Source organism: Rhagoletis zephyria, unplaced genomic scaffold, assembly GCF_001687245.7.
Source record: "Rhagoletis zephyria isolate East Lansing unplaced genomic scaffold, Rhagoletis_zephyria_1.1 Rzeph_scaffold_06034, whole genome shotgun sequence".
Classification (NCBI taxonomy): domain Eukaryota; kingdom Metazoa; phylum Arthropoda; class Insecta; order Diptera; family Tephritidae; genus Rhagoletis; species Rhagoletis zephyria.
The window spans coordinates 23311-38362 of NW_016163117.1; the positions used below are offsets into that span (position 1 = coordinate 23311).

The window sequence follows — 15052 nt, forward strand, 5'->3', positions numbered from 1 at the left end:
TGTCAATAATTATCTAACCTTGTATTATTGAATCATGTCAATATCGTTGTTCAACATATCGGTTAATTTATATCGATACCAGGTGTTGCGATACGATATCGATACAATATTTTGTTTCGATATTTGAAATATCTGAAAAGTTTCTCCACGTTCTCTAGGCTTCTGAAGTGAAAATAAAATTGAGTACATAGTAGGAAAATGTGTTCGTTCTCGCAAAACAGCTTTTGGCATAGTAACCATGAAGAACACAAACCATGAAGAACACAAATTCATAAAAATATCAAAATTGCCTAACCAGTTCGCAATTCTCATTAAATAAATGCTCGTAAAGGTATTTCTTCAAGAAAATCTACAGTAAAGGCCAAATACTTCTTGCATAAAAATAATATTAGCTAACCAAGACAAACCAAAGCTGCTGTATGGCATTTTAGGCTTTAGCAGATTCAATTGATCATAAAATTTTATATACCGAACAAAAACTTAAAATTCTGTTTTTTGAGGTCATCTGGAAACCCCATTGAATGGTACTATTTGTACTTCACATTTAGAAAAACATATGTTCGTATGAAAAGGTGTGTCTCTTTGAAAGTACTAGACATGCTTGTGTGCAAGGCATATTCAACAAGGTAGAAGTGACAATTCAGTCGAGCTCTCATTAATTCGGACTTTTTCTGGGAGATAAGGAACGCTCCTAGTGTGTTTGTTGTAATATGAATTCGCCTTGTTTACAACAAACACATCATTTTGACATTAATAAGTATCGCGGCGAAAATCTAAATTCGCCATCAACACCACCTTGTATAAATTCGCCTTGATAAAAACGTCAAATGCAAATGAAAATAACCGAAACATTAGGTTTGTTCGTCGAAAATCCAGCAAGAATTATCCAACACTCAAAATATCAGAGAGTAAGAAAAAATTCTCTCAAATTCTCTCTCATGTTGAGAAACTTGCAAATTTCTGCACGAACGCAAATTTGCAGGAATTTGCAAGTTTCGCTGCCAGCTGGCGTCCACGGTTGCATTTCAAACATAAAAAATTTTTATAGAATTTTTAAAATTCTTTCGGATGGCCAAAAACAGGATATACATGTATATTTCTTGTTGTTCTGACTTTCTTTAACATACATTTCAATTTCTTCATCGTACTAGCTGTCGGGTTTCTTAAATCGACTCTGGTTGCAATTGCATTCCGATTGCGAATACCATTTTTTTCAGCCGAATTAAGTTCAAATCATTGGAATTAACTAAATTAATTATATCAACAATTATTTACTTCCTTTTTTCATAAAAAAATCGCTCGTGTTTATAAATTTTTAAATTTAACGAACTAATTTATTCAAATTATTGTAGACAAAAATGCAACCATGCGCCACAACCACATGTTTTTCGTGTTTGCAAATTCTTGCTGGCAAAATTTTTTCCAGCAAGAATTTGCAACTTCTCTCCAAGAGAACTGTCACTTTGCTCTCACAATTTTTGAGTGTTGGATAATTTTTTGGTCTGCACGAACGCGATTTGGGCAAAAATCGTGATAATTCGTACAAATTCGTACAAATTTTTTGCTCGACGAACAAACCTATTGGCAGAGAATACTTAGATAAAGCAAGGATGATAAAATACGTCGTGGAGCTAACATAATACAAAATAATAATTTTATTGAGTAATTTCATGACCTATACCCAAATTCATTCTTTATACCCGCATAATCAAAGTTCAACTTCATGGAGAGGTTAGTTTCTGATGAACAGTATCTGGTGTCCCAAGCTCAAAAGCTGAGGAGCACTGATTGTGCATCTGCCAAGGCATGGTTGATAACAGCTAAGACATTGTATCCAAATAATTTTAGCATACTGGTAAGCATATGACTAGTGTAACATATTCCACCAAATAATAACCCACATTGATTTCAGTTCGAAGCATACAAGCTGGAGAAAGAGGCGAATAATTTCGAAGAAGCAGCAAAGTGTTTTAGTAATATGTATGTTTAAACATTTTAAATTTTTGCTACTTTTATTGAATTCATTTTCTTGCAGCGTATTGTCTTTCCAAACCCAAAATGTTGAGTTATGGAATGAAGTAAATGAACTTACAAACGCCCTCCGTGCACCTGAAAATGAAATCACACCATCACAAGAATTTTATGTGAAAATGTTTCAGCATGTTTCATATGATGTGCAGCACAAAATCTTACTTCTAACAGTTAATAACACCGAGAACAGTATTCATCAATGCAAGCTTTTATTGCTCATCTTAAAACGCTTTCCTCAAGCTGCTATCACTCATTCAGTAAGTTTATATTTCAAATTATAGCACTGATTACTAAGTTGTCTTTATGATGTAGCCAAGATTGCTGGAGATGATAGCAGATGGTATGAAGCAAAATCCTCAAAAGTATCAAGAAATGCTCGTGGAGGAAGCGTTGCCTCTAATTTACCACAAGACACCAGAGCTACCTCCTTTACTCGTTTGCCGGTTATTTACGATTTCATTGGAGTATTACATACGCCAAATAATTGACGATACTACCAAATGTGATAACAATGAAATATGGAAGAAGATTTTCCAAGTTCTCATGCTCTGCGGTAAAATATTACGTTGGGAAACCTATTTACCCTTCAATAAAACTTGGGGGCAAAATGTTTATTGGGATAAACTTATAGAAATTGTATCCATAAGCCCAGCAGGCAGTACTCAAGTGCTTTTCTATGCTACCACTTTATTCATTTATTCATTGCACTGCTACATCAAAAATTGTTATACACGAGCGGAGGAAGCTGATATAAATCACGTTTTGGTTGAAGGCTTCACAGGTGAGATAAAAATTAAAATTACATACATATTTGGAATATTTTAAAATATATTTACATGAAAATACAGTTGATTGGAAAGTGGAGGCTTCAGATGTACAAACTATGGAACCTCCGCAAATCTCATTGACTACGCCAATGAGCAAAGATATATCAAAAGCTTTTGTTCATGCTGCGCAATGTTGGCAACTTTTAAACACGGACCAATTTCAACGCGATTTCAGTAAACTGCTACTTACATTACCACTAGCTGCATGGATATCGCGATTCCTCTTTGATTTAGCTATCTATTTCGGTCATAAAGAGGAGGCAAAGAAGTTGATGTCCGAAATGATGGTGACTAGTAATTTAGTGCAAAATTTACAATTATTAAGTTTGAATTTGCTCCAAGGGAATTTAACGGTAAACTAAAGCTTACATCCTATTTTAGTTTTAATATATGAGCCTTTTCTTTTGGAAAGTGTGGCATAAGCTATTTCATGCCGTTTAATTTCATTAATTTCCCTGTATCTGAACGATAAAAAAGTTGTGTCATTTTATGGTAGTAGAACGATTTACAAGTGCATTTAGTTAGAAGTAACCATCATTTAAGTAACGTATGCCAATTTCAAAATAAAAGACTCGTATGTATGTATATACATACGCGTTAGATATAGCTTTTTTCATTTATAGTTACAGGGATTTGAGTGCATTGTTAAAATTATTGCCGAATTACCACCAACGCCAGGACATATTTTAGAGCATTTAACGTTAAAAGTACCCCGCCATATGATATTTATACCACTAACACAAAAAGCATTAGTGCAGTACTGTACTAAAGCCATTGTAAATACATTAAGTGTGAGTGTTTTATTAAATATAATACTTAGTGATGTTTTATATGCAACATTGTATACCTTTCAGCGGAAACTCTATGAGCCAAATTGTCCGGATGAAATACTTGGCGATTTGCTGGTCCTTCTACAACTCGAATATCCACGGGAAACACTTATGGCCGAACAAATATTTGCACTTATTACGTCGAGGCGGTCTTTCTCATATCGGTTATTTACGACGTACATAGTAACAATCGATTTTGTTGAAGAATTTATGCATATCTGGAATTCACATGATGAAGATTTTGCTTTCGATCTGTCGCCAACACAGGCCGGTTCAAGCGTCTGTCGCATTGGCACACGAGGTACAGACAAGGGCTCCCGAGACGATTTCCGTTTAATCATCAAACAACAGATAACAAGAGCAAATGAAGCTCCCACGGCATTAATCGCAAATTTTATTGCACAGGAGCATATGCAACTGATGCGAAACATGTTTGGTGTTACGGTAGCAAGCGAAGGATTTTAAATAAAAGTCTCCTTTTCTAAGCCGGGTGTAGTAATCAAAAAAAATAATGATTTTTTTTTTACAAATTGTATTCATGCCTATTACGGTATCTGACGGATCTAGTCAGATTTGCACTGTCGGAATAAGCGAGTGCGAAGGATTAGATTCGTGCGAATGGTATCTATCGGACCGGAATAGGTCTGCTTCCGAGGGATCCCATTCTCATGAAACTAATCCTTCTCATCCGCTTGTTATGACAGTGCGATTCGGATTAGATCCGTGCGAATGGCATTCGTCGGATACCATAATAGGCACGATTATTTTTGCTTAAATATCCTATGCAACATGGGTATGTTCAAGCTGGAAATCTACTGAAATTATGCAAACTTTCTTACCTAACTCGGCCAATTTTTCGCGAAGAATTTGATACTCTTTCAAAATAGGTAACATTGCCGCATTTATTACAGCACAAATACATTCCATATTTGTATGTCCCGATAAAAAAAGCGTGGTTAGAACTGCGTGTAAACTCGCATGATGATTTCCAAAAAGCGGCTTGTTAACATGGTTATATTTATGTATGTATGTATGTATATTCATATGTACTTGTATATACAGCGCCAAACTGGGAATATTTTATTAGATAATTAGACACCATGGTACAATAATAATAATTTATGTGCCTTGATTAGACACAACTTTGACTATAATGTATCACAATACGTTAAAATAAAGAAATTCAGCTAAAAATCATGTTTCATATAGGACAAGAATATGTTATAAAGCGCTGTACAAACATTTACGAACATTACTCTGTACTTTGTATCTAAATATCTAAAATTTACGTATTGTGCGACCGGCCAAACTGTCCAGTCCATTAGATAAATAATAGGAAACTTATCGCACAGCTCCGTATTTGTCTCTTCGACTGATCTCTGTTCTAGGTAACAAGCAGAGTAGAAAAATATCAAAATGCAAGCTGGAGACATAATCACTTGGTCAATTAATATTTTTTGCAATGTATTCCGCATATTCGCCACAGGCATCACATGATCCATCCATTTGTAAACATAGTGGTGAAGTGGTCCTTGTAATGCGCCCACAATAAACATTCGCCAAATACGGTTTGTATCATATCTGTCATGTTTGATGTCAAAGTCAACTGATTCAATTTTATGACGGCGGTATTCAATCTCTTGCGCAATTAAATCGCCAATAACCATTAAAATGCCGGAACTAAGAATATTAGTCGCTAATAAATACTTTCCGAAGAGTTTGTTCCAAATATTTCGGGCTAAAGTCGCGTCTGCAGAGCTTCCATTACGCTTTTGTTGGTATTCACGCCGTGGAAAAGGTCCCAATTGGGACCTTGATAACAATTTCGGTGTCCTGCTTGAGTTAACATTGGAGAGACACTTGAAAGCTACACGCGCCAACGATCCTCCATATGATCTGCTTGCCATATGGGCGAACATTGGCTGTATTTTCGTTTCGCCGAGGTTTTAGCTAATTATCTCATTTTGGTCACAGGACTTCCGAGCATTGCTTTTTTTATAGTGATTCTAACGATTTATCGATGCATCGATATATGGGCAAAAAATTCATGTTTTCCTTGCTAACACGGCTTTTACACGATTCAAGTATTCAATTGAACGGGAGTTTTATATGGGTTACAGGATCAAGAACTTGCGCTCAAGCTGATTACACACACGGTTTATCAAAATTCATTTTAGCCCTGCAAAAATCGCGACTACTCCATGCATGCATGTAAAGAGTACTCCCTAAGGACCAAAGAGTACTCCAAAATTAACCACAATTCATATAAAAAATATGGTCCAATTAACATTGCGATGTCCTAGGGCAGGACCATATACTCCATCCCTGCATTACATCAGAGTAGCACAAAACTACTCCAACATATTAACAATGGGCTTGTTGTTATATTTTTTCCTTTGTACACGCTTTTGTTCTTCACTTCTCAAATGCTTTTTCGAAATTAATAAAAACCAAGACAAAAATTAAAAATTACATGTTGCCTCTGACGGTATTCGAACCCGAACATGCTGGGAGCTAAGAACTAACAGCGAGCATCTCTACACGTTCAGCTACAGCCAGACATGCAAATGTGCTTTCAAATGCTCAACTTCAATCACATTTCGTTAAAACACGAGCAGTGATCGGATAACAAACAATAAGCTGGCGCAGAGACACGAGTGGGTCCGCTACAGCATGACAGAGGAACACTTTTGTAAGTACTCCAATTTACCATAAATAGACTACATGGTCCAACGATTTTTGCAGGGTTATAGCTAAACGGTCACTATTCTACACTTGTTCTAGAAAATTACATTTAGTATGACGAATTTTTGGTTTTATTACTAATATCACTAGAAACTGTTGAGTAAGCAACATTCTGCACAAGTAAAGGAGGGATTTTATGTGTGGGAGCGAGAAGAGTGTTTTATTACAAAACCTTTCTATTATTGAGTCATGCTATGGCCTCATCGCTTGAAACGCTTGACGTGGAGGTACAGCTTAACAAAAACAAACGAACTTGAGAAAAACGAACACAGCTTTTATTATTCTTTTTATTCTCTTTTCGATGACAGTTTATCGACGCGGAAATCAATTGGGGCTGCCATCACGATTAAAAATTTCCATTTTGTAATGCACGTAAATCTATTTACGTTCTATCATAAAAGGTAAACAGGTAATTGTTTAAATTAGATTTTTTCTATGTCAAACTCAAAATGTATTTAGCACACCTGGGTCAAACTGTTGCAAAATAAACACCTCACAGCTTATATTTGAAGACATAGAAGAGGGCTTTGCGAAGAATGATATATAAATCAAAACTGGTTTTTCATGCACATCTTTTAATCGTGCCGAGCTGGCAGCCCCGAAGTAATTTCCAATGCTTCGTGTCCACATCGTTTACCTTCCTTTTGCACAATTCCACCGTCGCGAAAAGAGCAACGTGTGTAAAAAAGTGGTCTTTGTGATTTGATTATTGAAGAAAGCATTTTTATAAAGTTTATTTGTTAAAGTTTTGCAACATTATTTGCGCCAGCAATTCTAGCAAGTGATTTGCTATTTGTTTTATATGCTTAGGTGTGAACAGCATTAGATTTCTGGTCTTACCCCCGAATTGTTTCACAAAGGACTAAGCTAGATCTTACGAGAAAATGGCCGAAGTTGAGAAAGAAGCACCAGAGAAAACTATTGCTGAAGATTTGGTGGTGACCAAATACAAATTGGCCGGTGAAATTGCCAACAGTAAGTATATTTGATCATGTTCAATTTTTATATTTACAAAATTCTATCTAATTAAAAATGTAATGCGTGTTTGTAATAATAATTTTATTTTTATTAAAAAGACAAAAAAAAGTATATATAAAAAACCTATTTGAGAAGTTCAATAAATTTCAAAAATGGACCAAGTAGAGCAAGCCACGCGGCGCATATACATTCCTAATTCAACATAACCTAAAAACCATCTAAAATTTCACCGCCGATCAGACAAATCTTTTGAACTTTTTCATGGCTCATGTTCTTATAACTTTAATTTTTATTATATACATACATACATACGTACATATACATCTCGCACATTTGTTTTAATGCTGTTGAAGGACTAATGTACATACATATGTATACAAGCTATCAGCGGGCAAACCATAATACTGCCACGCATTTCATAACATACTTATATGTAGATCTATATTTCGAATTTTAAGTCTTGCAAAGTCCTTGCACGGTGAACGGATTTCATGGTAAAAACCGGGTTTCTTATGGCAAAGCTTTGTATTGCGTGACTTCGAGAATTCCCCTTATGTATCCGAAGTAGTTTGCAAACCACCTTTAGAATATTTGTATTTATACATAGACAAAAATTATTAATTCATTTGTGAATTTGCAGAAACATTGAAAGCTATAATTGATCTCTGTGCGGCCGATGCATCCGTGCGGGATATCTGTAATAAGGGTGACAGTCTCATCGTTGAGGAAACCAACAAAGTAAGATTGAGTTTTCGTTAAAACCTTGTATGTTATATAGTAGCATTATGTCGATCTCAGCTGAGTTGCCGTTCGGTTTATTACTCCAACCCATAAAAATAAAAAAAAAAAATTGCTACTATTTTGTTGAATACTTATATGTTCGATGATTAAAAACAAGCGCGTGAGAGTTTGATTTGTCACTTGTGTTGAAAACTGCAGTAAATTCTATGAATTTCTTCTGACTGTCATTAGTTTATTTAAAGGTCAGTCTAGCGCATTTTCAATATTGCTGATACTGATGCTCAAAGATTGCAAGATTATGAGATCTGAGAACAAAGAAAATAATATTACGTTAATGCCTTTAAAGGAACTGGTCTATAACAATATTATATCCTTTTAAGGTATATAAGAAAGAAAAGGACTTGAAGAAAGGTATTGCATTCCCAACTTGTTTGTCGGTTAACAACTGCGTATGCCATTTCTCACCATCAAAGAATGATCCTGACTACACTCTAAAGGAAGGGGATGTTGTGAAAATGTAAGTGCGATTTTAAACCCATTTATATATTGATTTGGTGTGATTATGTGCCTTTATACAGGTGGCATTTCTCATAAAATTTGTTTAGGTCACTAATTCGAAATTATCAACATGAAGTAAGATATACATATCGCACACCGTCTTCAAAAGAGCCACAACTCAAAATAATACGTTCGTCAGAAAATGCGAAAAACTATTTCGTACCACATGCTAATCATATTAGCAAGGGAGACTTTACATTCGTTTTTTCTTTAATAAATAACCAAAATTTTCTCCAGGTTTTGCTGAAAGGTAAATAAAAGCTCCGTGTACATTTTTAGTGCATAATTTCAAAAATGCCGAATTTTGAATTGTGACTTTTTTAAGACGGTGTGCGATATGTACATATGTATGTATATAAGGGCTGGTTATATATTCGTATTTTAATGCATTTAAATAGCAAACTCTCGAACTCCCAACCATTTTCTTGCTTCATAGAGATCTTGGTGCACATATAGATGGTTTTATTGCTGTCGCAGCACATACTGTTGTTATTGGATCCTCTACCGAGAAAAAAGTGACTGGGCGGCAAGCCGATGTCGTTTTAGCTGCGTACTGGGCTGTACAGGCTGCATTGCGGTTATTAAAAGCGGGAAACAGCGTAAGTGTTGTAAATTTGTGATATTCATATGTATGTATATACAGATGATAGTATATTTGTACACATGTACATACATTTTAAGTATTTAGTGCTACTAATTATAGCAAGCATTGATTCGGATTTTGAAAATTTATCGAAATCTTAAAAAAATGTTTGCAAAAGTAAACGTGTTGAGCCACAATGGTGCAATGCTAAATAAATGCGTTTCCCCCTAATAATCTTCAAACATAAATTTATGATACCCTACGGTTATTAACTAATTTGCAAGTTAACGGAATGTTTCTTGTTTGCGCAATACAAGGATTCATCTCAACGCTTGCATAAAAAAAATTGTAGTCCACCATGAGAAATTTGCTCCATTTTAATTTCTCTTTTTTCGACTGCTGACAAATCTTTCCAATACTTTTAATACGTTATGATGCCAATATTTATTTGTACTTGATATAAAATCCAAGAAACAATCCAGAATTTTGTTTAAAAATTGTTTGCAAGTAAACGGATTGTCTTCTAGATCCTTAATACTAGAATACATCTCAACGCTTGCATATAGAAAAAATGTTCAGTCCAATATGTGAAATTTTCGCTTTTGAAATTTCTCTTTTTTCGACTGATAACAATTTTATTTTGAATACGGTGGTGTGTAATTGCTTTCAATCGAAGTGTTTTTCTATTAAACGATCAGCAAGTAAACGGATCACCTCTTGGATTTTTAATTTATATGGTACCCACCATGAGAATTTCTTATTTTTTTTTTGCTGTTTATATGCAAGGTTATAGAAAAACTATTTCATAAATGTTGTCATCAATAAAGCGTAAACTAAACCTTATTCTTATTTTTTCCTCAGAATTACACGATTACTGACGCCGTGCAACAAATTAGCGAATCATTCAAATGTAAACCTATTGAGGGGATGCTTAGTCATGAATTGAAACAATTTAAAATTGATGGCGAAAAAACTATAATTCAAAACCCGAATGAAAATCAACGCAAAGAACACGAGAAATGCACATTCGAGACACATGAAGTTTATGCTATCGACGTTATAGTGAGCACTGGTGAAGGCATTGTAAGTGCTTTGAAGCATACATATTTATGTTTAAATTTTCATTATTTATATTTCCAATGATTAAAAAAGAGCGCTTGAGAGCAGGAAGTCGATTGGTGAAAGCAAGTGAAAGTAATGGATTGATTTCTCATTCGATTACTTCCCATTTCCTACTTGACGTGGCACACTTGTTAAAAACTGAATGACTGATGCTCAGAGATTGTAAGATTATGAGATCTGAGGACATTAAAAGAATAACATGTTGCTTTTATATATGAGGAAAATATTATAATTAATATTTTTTTCTTCAATAAAGGGTCGTGAAAAGGATACAAAAGTCTCCATATACAAAAAAACGGATGAAAATTATATGTTGAAATTAAAGGCATCGCGTGCCCTTTTGCAGGAGGTAAGAGGTGTAGAAATGTAGTTATTATGAAATAGTAATAAACAAATCTATGAATAATAAATTTGAAATGCAATTAACTACAGGTTAAAACAAAATATGGTAATATGCCATTTAATATCAGGCACTTCGATGAAGAAACAAAGGCACGTATGGGGGTTGTTGAATGTGTTTCCCACAAGATGATTGAGCCTTTCCAAGTTCTCTACGAGAAACCAAGTAAGTCATGTAAAAGTTAATAACATAGCTTCTAAGCAAGGATTAATTCCGGGGACGGATTTCGGTTTCGTTTACGGCCAGACACCTTGCCAGAAAAATATATAGTTATATATTTTCTTAATGTATTTATTTAAACTTTAAGTAAAATGTATAACTGTAACAATCGTTATAACTATCGAAAATAATGAAATTATCTGTACATAGTAATTCCGTCTCTAGTAACGTAACTTCTTATTTGAAACGTATGACAATGTGAGTGAGGAAGAGTTGGATATATTTTGACCATTAATCCTGCAGACAGCTCCAAAATGAAGTTCATTGAATTGAATTATTATTAGCTGATAAAGATATGTATTCTGTTTCCTTTTGTTTACTTTTGACTTTGTATGTTTCAGCTGAATATGTGGCGCAGTTTAAGCACACTGTACTGCTCATGCCCAACGGAGTCAATTTGGTTACCGGTATTCCTTTCGCGGAGGATTACTTTACTAGTGAACATAGCATAGCCCAGCCAGAATTAAAAGTAATGAAATACGTTTGGGTTTTAAATATTTTTGAAACAAGTTTATATTTGTTTTGTAGGAACTTGTCGCAACACCTTTACAGCCAAGCAAGAAGGGTAAGGGTGGTGCTAAGAAGAAGGGAGGTACCACTTCAGCTGGCTCGGACGCTGCTGCCTCTGCATCAAAGGTGGAATCCACACCGGCAGTGGAGACCAAGGCCTGAAATGTGGTTGCCGTTACTGCCTTTTAAAAAAGCTAATACAGATGATGACCAGCAACAGAAAAAACAACATATTAGGAGCAATAAGCTGTTTAACTTAAATGGAGTAATAGTAACAAAACACAGCCATTTTCCTTCCTCTTCTGGATGTACATACATTATTATGTATGCATTGGCTAAGGAGGGATTTTAAGAAATATTGTGCGTATGGACAAGTTAATATCATCGATCAGTCTCTGCTAATTTTTTTCTATTTTAAATGAAAATAATATAAAAAATAAATATAAAACAAATGATCTTACCTACATTTGTATGTGCGGAGAACCCTTTGAGCAATGAAAGCCGTAAATGCATATTTTTAATTGAAAGAAGGTAATTTTAAGAACTGCATAAGGATGATTTATTCGAAAAGCATATTCTTTTTGTTACATTACGACATGCAAATTAAGTTTTGTAATTGAAAAAGTAAAAAGGAAAATAATTTGTATTAAAAAAATTATTGGAATATATAATTTGCTAAGCAAATTATAAAAACTTAATCAGCGCGATTAGAAAATACATACAATCATTTTTGAAAATATTGGACCTAACGAGATTCGGAAACAGAATACAATAAACCGTAGCAACAAAATAAAATTAGTATTTTTTAATATGGAACAAAAACGAAAGTGTTTTAATTTCAGAAATAAAATTATCAAATGCAGTTCTTTAACATTGAAAATCTGGGATTTTATTGTACTATAAATATAACAATTTATCCGCTTGTATTGTTTTATCAGCTCCACTGTTACAGAAATCGTACGAAATTGCAGACCTAATATTCATTGGAAGGAATTGCTAGCGTGTTTAAGGTGCTTCAAAACATTGTTTTCAAAAAATGACATTCGAGAAGACCCATAACAAAGCGTAAGATTCCTTTTTTAAGATTTTGTTGGAATCTAATTCGATTATTAAAATGTTTGTTCTTCACTTATTAAGTTGCTAGAATAAATGTGTTTGCCTATTTTGGTTGATTTATGAAAAATTTGTTTTAGAGCGGAACATTTTCACTTATGTATGTATGTGCAGTGGCGGTCAGAAATGGATGAATGGTGTTTCGTTTTTAATATTTACAAAGTTTTTCAAACTTAAATTTGTTTGATATTTTTTTATAACAAGTAATTTTTAAGCAAAAAACAAACCCGACTTCAATTCTCATATAAATATGTACACACATATATACATATATATATGATCCAATGATCGGATCTAAACCACTACCTTTCCGATGCGAAAAGAATTATCGAAATCAGTTGACGTGGTCCAAGTTATGCGGTAACACAACCGTTATGTGAACAAAATTAATATACCCTTGTGCTGTGCACAAGTGCGCTCGGGTATAAAAAATGCGACGAACTGATAACCTCCTCCTTTTTTGGAAGTCGGTTAAAAATATGGTTCATGCTTTAACAAAAACTATATAAATCACACTTTCAAACTTTATACAGAACCTAGAAAAATTCCAAAAATATTTATCTAAATTTCGAACTTTTTAACTGGCTTATAAAATTTTAATAAATGAAGTTCAGGTTTTGAGCGCCTAAAAAATCGCATTGATTATTATTATTTTTGTGCTGACGGCTTTTGCGTTTTTTTTTTCATACAAATAGCGAAATTTAGGGAAAACTGGCGTTGGCTTTTTATCTTTTGTCTTGGGAATATTCTTCAATAAGAAATTCATGTTTATATGAAAAAAGTGCAAAACGCCGTCGACAAAAAAAAAAATGAAAATCAATGCGATTTGTAGCGGCTCAAAACTTGCACTTATGTTACTAGATTTTTATAAGCCTGTCAACTGCATGCCTAAAAAATTTCTAAAAATTCTGTTAAAAAAGCTCGAAATTTAGATATAGATTTTTGGAATTTTTCTAAGCTCTTTATAAAGTTTGAAAGTGTGATTTATAGCATGATAAAAATATAGTAAGGTAGAACCGCTGAGAGTCACTTTTAAAATTCTTGACGTTTCCAAACAATTTAATTTTTAAATTTACTCACAAACACACACACATTTTCATTTTCAATCTCAAGCAACAACAATTTCGAACAATTTCAATTTTTTATTTTCACTTTTATATGATTTTAAAATGTTGGCAAACTTCAAAAAAAAATCATGGCCGACAAATTGAGAGAACGGTTATACCTTGCTATGTTTTTATCATGGTTTATAGTTTGTATTAAAGCATGAACCATATCTTTATAAAAAAATATCAAAAAAATTTTGACTTGAAAAACGTTGTAAATATTAACAACGAAACACCATCCATCCATTTTCGAACGCCACTGTAAATCTATGTGCATATGTGGCGTTCCGTACCAAAACGGACTGGGTGCACACTTTGTGTTTGATTTGTTTAAAATTTTTTGGGTTGATGCATAAACATAAACAATAAATAAATACGAAATTAGAGCTTGATTAATACATTTTTAAAAACTTCAGCACAAAAAATCGATTTAATAGTTTTCCAAATATCTCGAGAAGGGGGCGAGGAAAAATTTGAAAAAAATCAGACAAACACATATCGAAATGCTCTATGAAAAGAAATATTTTTAACATTTTTTTTCTTGAAAAATTTTTCACAAACATTTTTTTTGATAAAAAAGTTAATTTTTGAAAATATGCCATCTCAAAAAAAAAATACCAAAAAGTCGCAATGGTAGCTCTGAGTATTGCGCAATATTTCTGATTTTTTTACACCTAAGTTGAGTAAAATGAGTACTATACAAATTTACAAANATTATTTTTTTACACCTAAGTTGAGTAAAATGAGTACTATACAAATTTACAAATATTTTTTTTTTTTTTTTTTTTTTTTTTTTTTTTTTTTATGATTTTTTTAAGTATGCACTTTTACATTTTAGCCCATTAAATTTTAGTATAATAAAGTGGAAATTTTTGAACGATTGCAAAACTGGCGTTCATTTTTTTTTTAATTTTCTTTGAAAACAGTTTTACGCATTTTCTTTCATAAGTAAAAAGTGCAAAAAGCCGCCAGCATAAAAAATATTAAAAATCAACACAATTTTGCAGTAGCTTAAAACTTGCACTTTTTTTGCTTTATTAAATGGGCTACAAAACTGCATACTCAAAAAAATTCTAAAAAAATTAAAAAAAAAAATTGTAAATTTGTAATGTACATATTCATATTAAGCGAAGCGCACATTAGCGCGATTCCATCATTGCNTTTTGCTTTATTAAATGGGCTACAAAACTGCATACTCAAAAAAATTCTAAAAAAATTAAAAAAAAAAATTGTAAATTTGTAATGTACATATTCATATTAAGCGAAGCGCACATTAGCGCGATTCCATC

General features: G+C 33.3%; 3 protein-coding genes across 4 annotated transcripts; 2 read left to right on the forward strand and 1 right to left on the reverse strand.

Annotated features, from left to right (window-relative positions):
• Positions 1-1580: 1580 nt before the first annotated feature.
• Positions 1581-4572, forward strand: IntS10 (integrator complex subunit 10). The gene is made up of 7 exons (XM_017628562.1): positions 1581-1855; positions 1913-1980; positions 2036-2288; positions 2344-2812; positions 2880-3211; positions 3482-3649; positions 3713-4572. The coding sequence occupies exons 1-7, from the start codon at positions 1724-1726 to the stop codon at positions 4151-4153; spliced, it is 1863 nt and encodes a 620-aa protein (XP_017484051.1). The 5' UTR covers positions 1581-1723; the 3' UTR covers positions 4154-4572.
• A 173-nt stretch (positions 4573-4745) lies between these two features.
• On the reverse strand, positions 4746-5823 carry LOC108372796 (mpv17-like protein 2). Its single transcript, XM_017628563.1, has 2 exons — positions 4829-5823; positions 4746-4787 (listed from the first exon to the last, which is right to left on the reverse strand). The coding sequence occupies exon 1, from the start codon at positions 5605-5607 to the stop codon at positions 4876-4878; it is 732 nt and encodes a 243-aa protein (XP_017484052.1). The 5' UTR covers positions 5608-5823; the 3' UTR covers positions 4746-4787; positions 4829-4875.
• Positions 5824-7011: 1188 nt separating this feature from the next.
• LOC108372797 (proliferation-associated protein 2G4) lies at positions 7012-12052 on the forward strand. Of its 2 annotated transcripts, XM_017628565.1 has the most exons (10): positions 7012-7109; positions 7244-7408; positions 8052-8149; positions 8533-8669; positions 9147-9309; positions 10155-10376; positions 10672-10764; positions 10848-10980; positions 11376-11503; positions 11563-12052. In XM_017628565.1, the coding sequence occupies exons 2-10, from the start codon at positions 7318-7320 to the stop codon at positions 11704-11706; spliced, it is 1209 nt and encodes a 402-aa protein (XP_017484054.1). In that variant the 5' UTR covers positions 7012-7109; positions 7244-7317; the 3' UTR covers positions 11707-12052. The 2 variants fall into 2 exon arrangements, with proteins under 2 accessions (XP_017484054.1, XP_017484053.1); XM_017628564.1 differs by having other exon boundaries at positions 7067-7408.
• The last annotated feature ends 3000 nt before the right edge of the window (positions 12053-15052 follow it).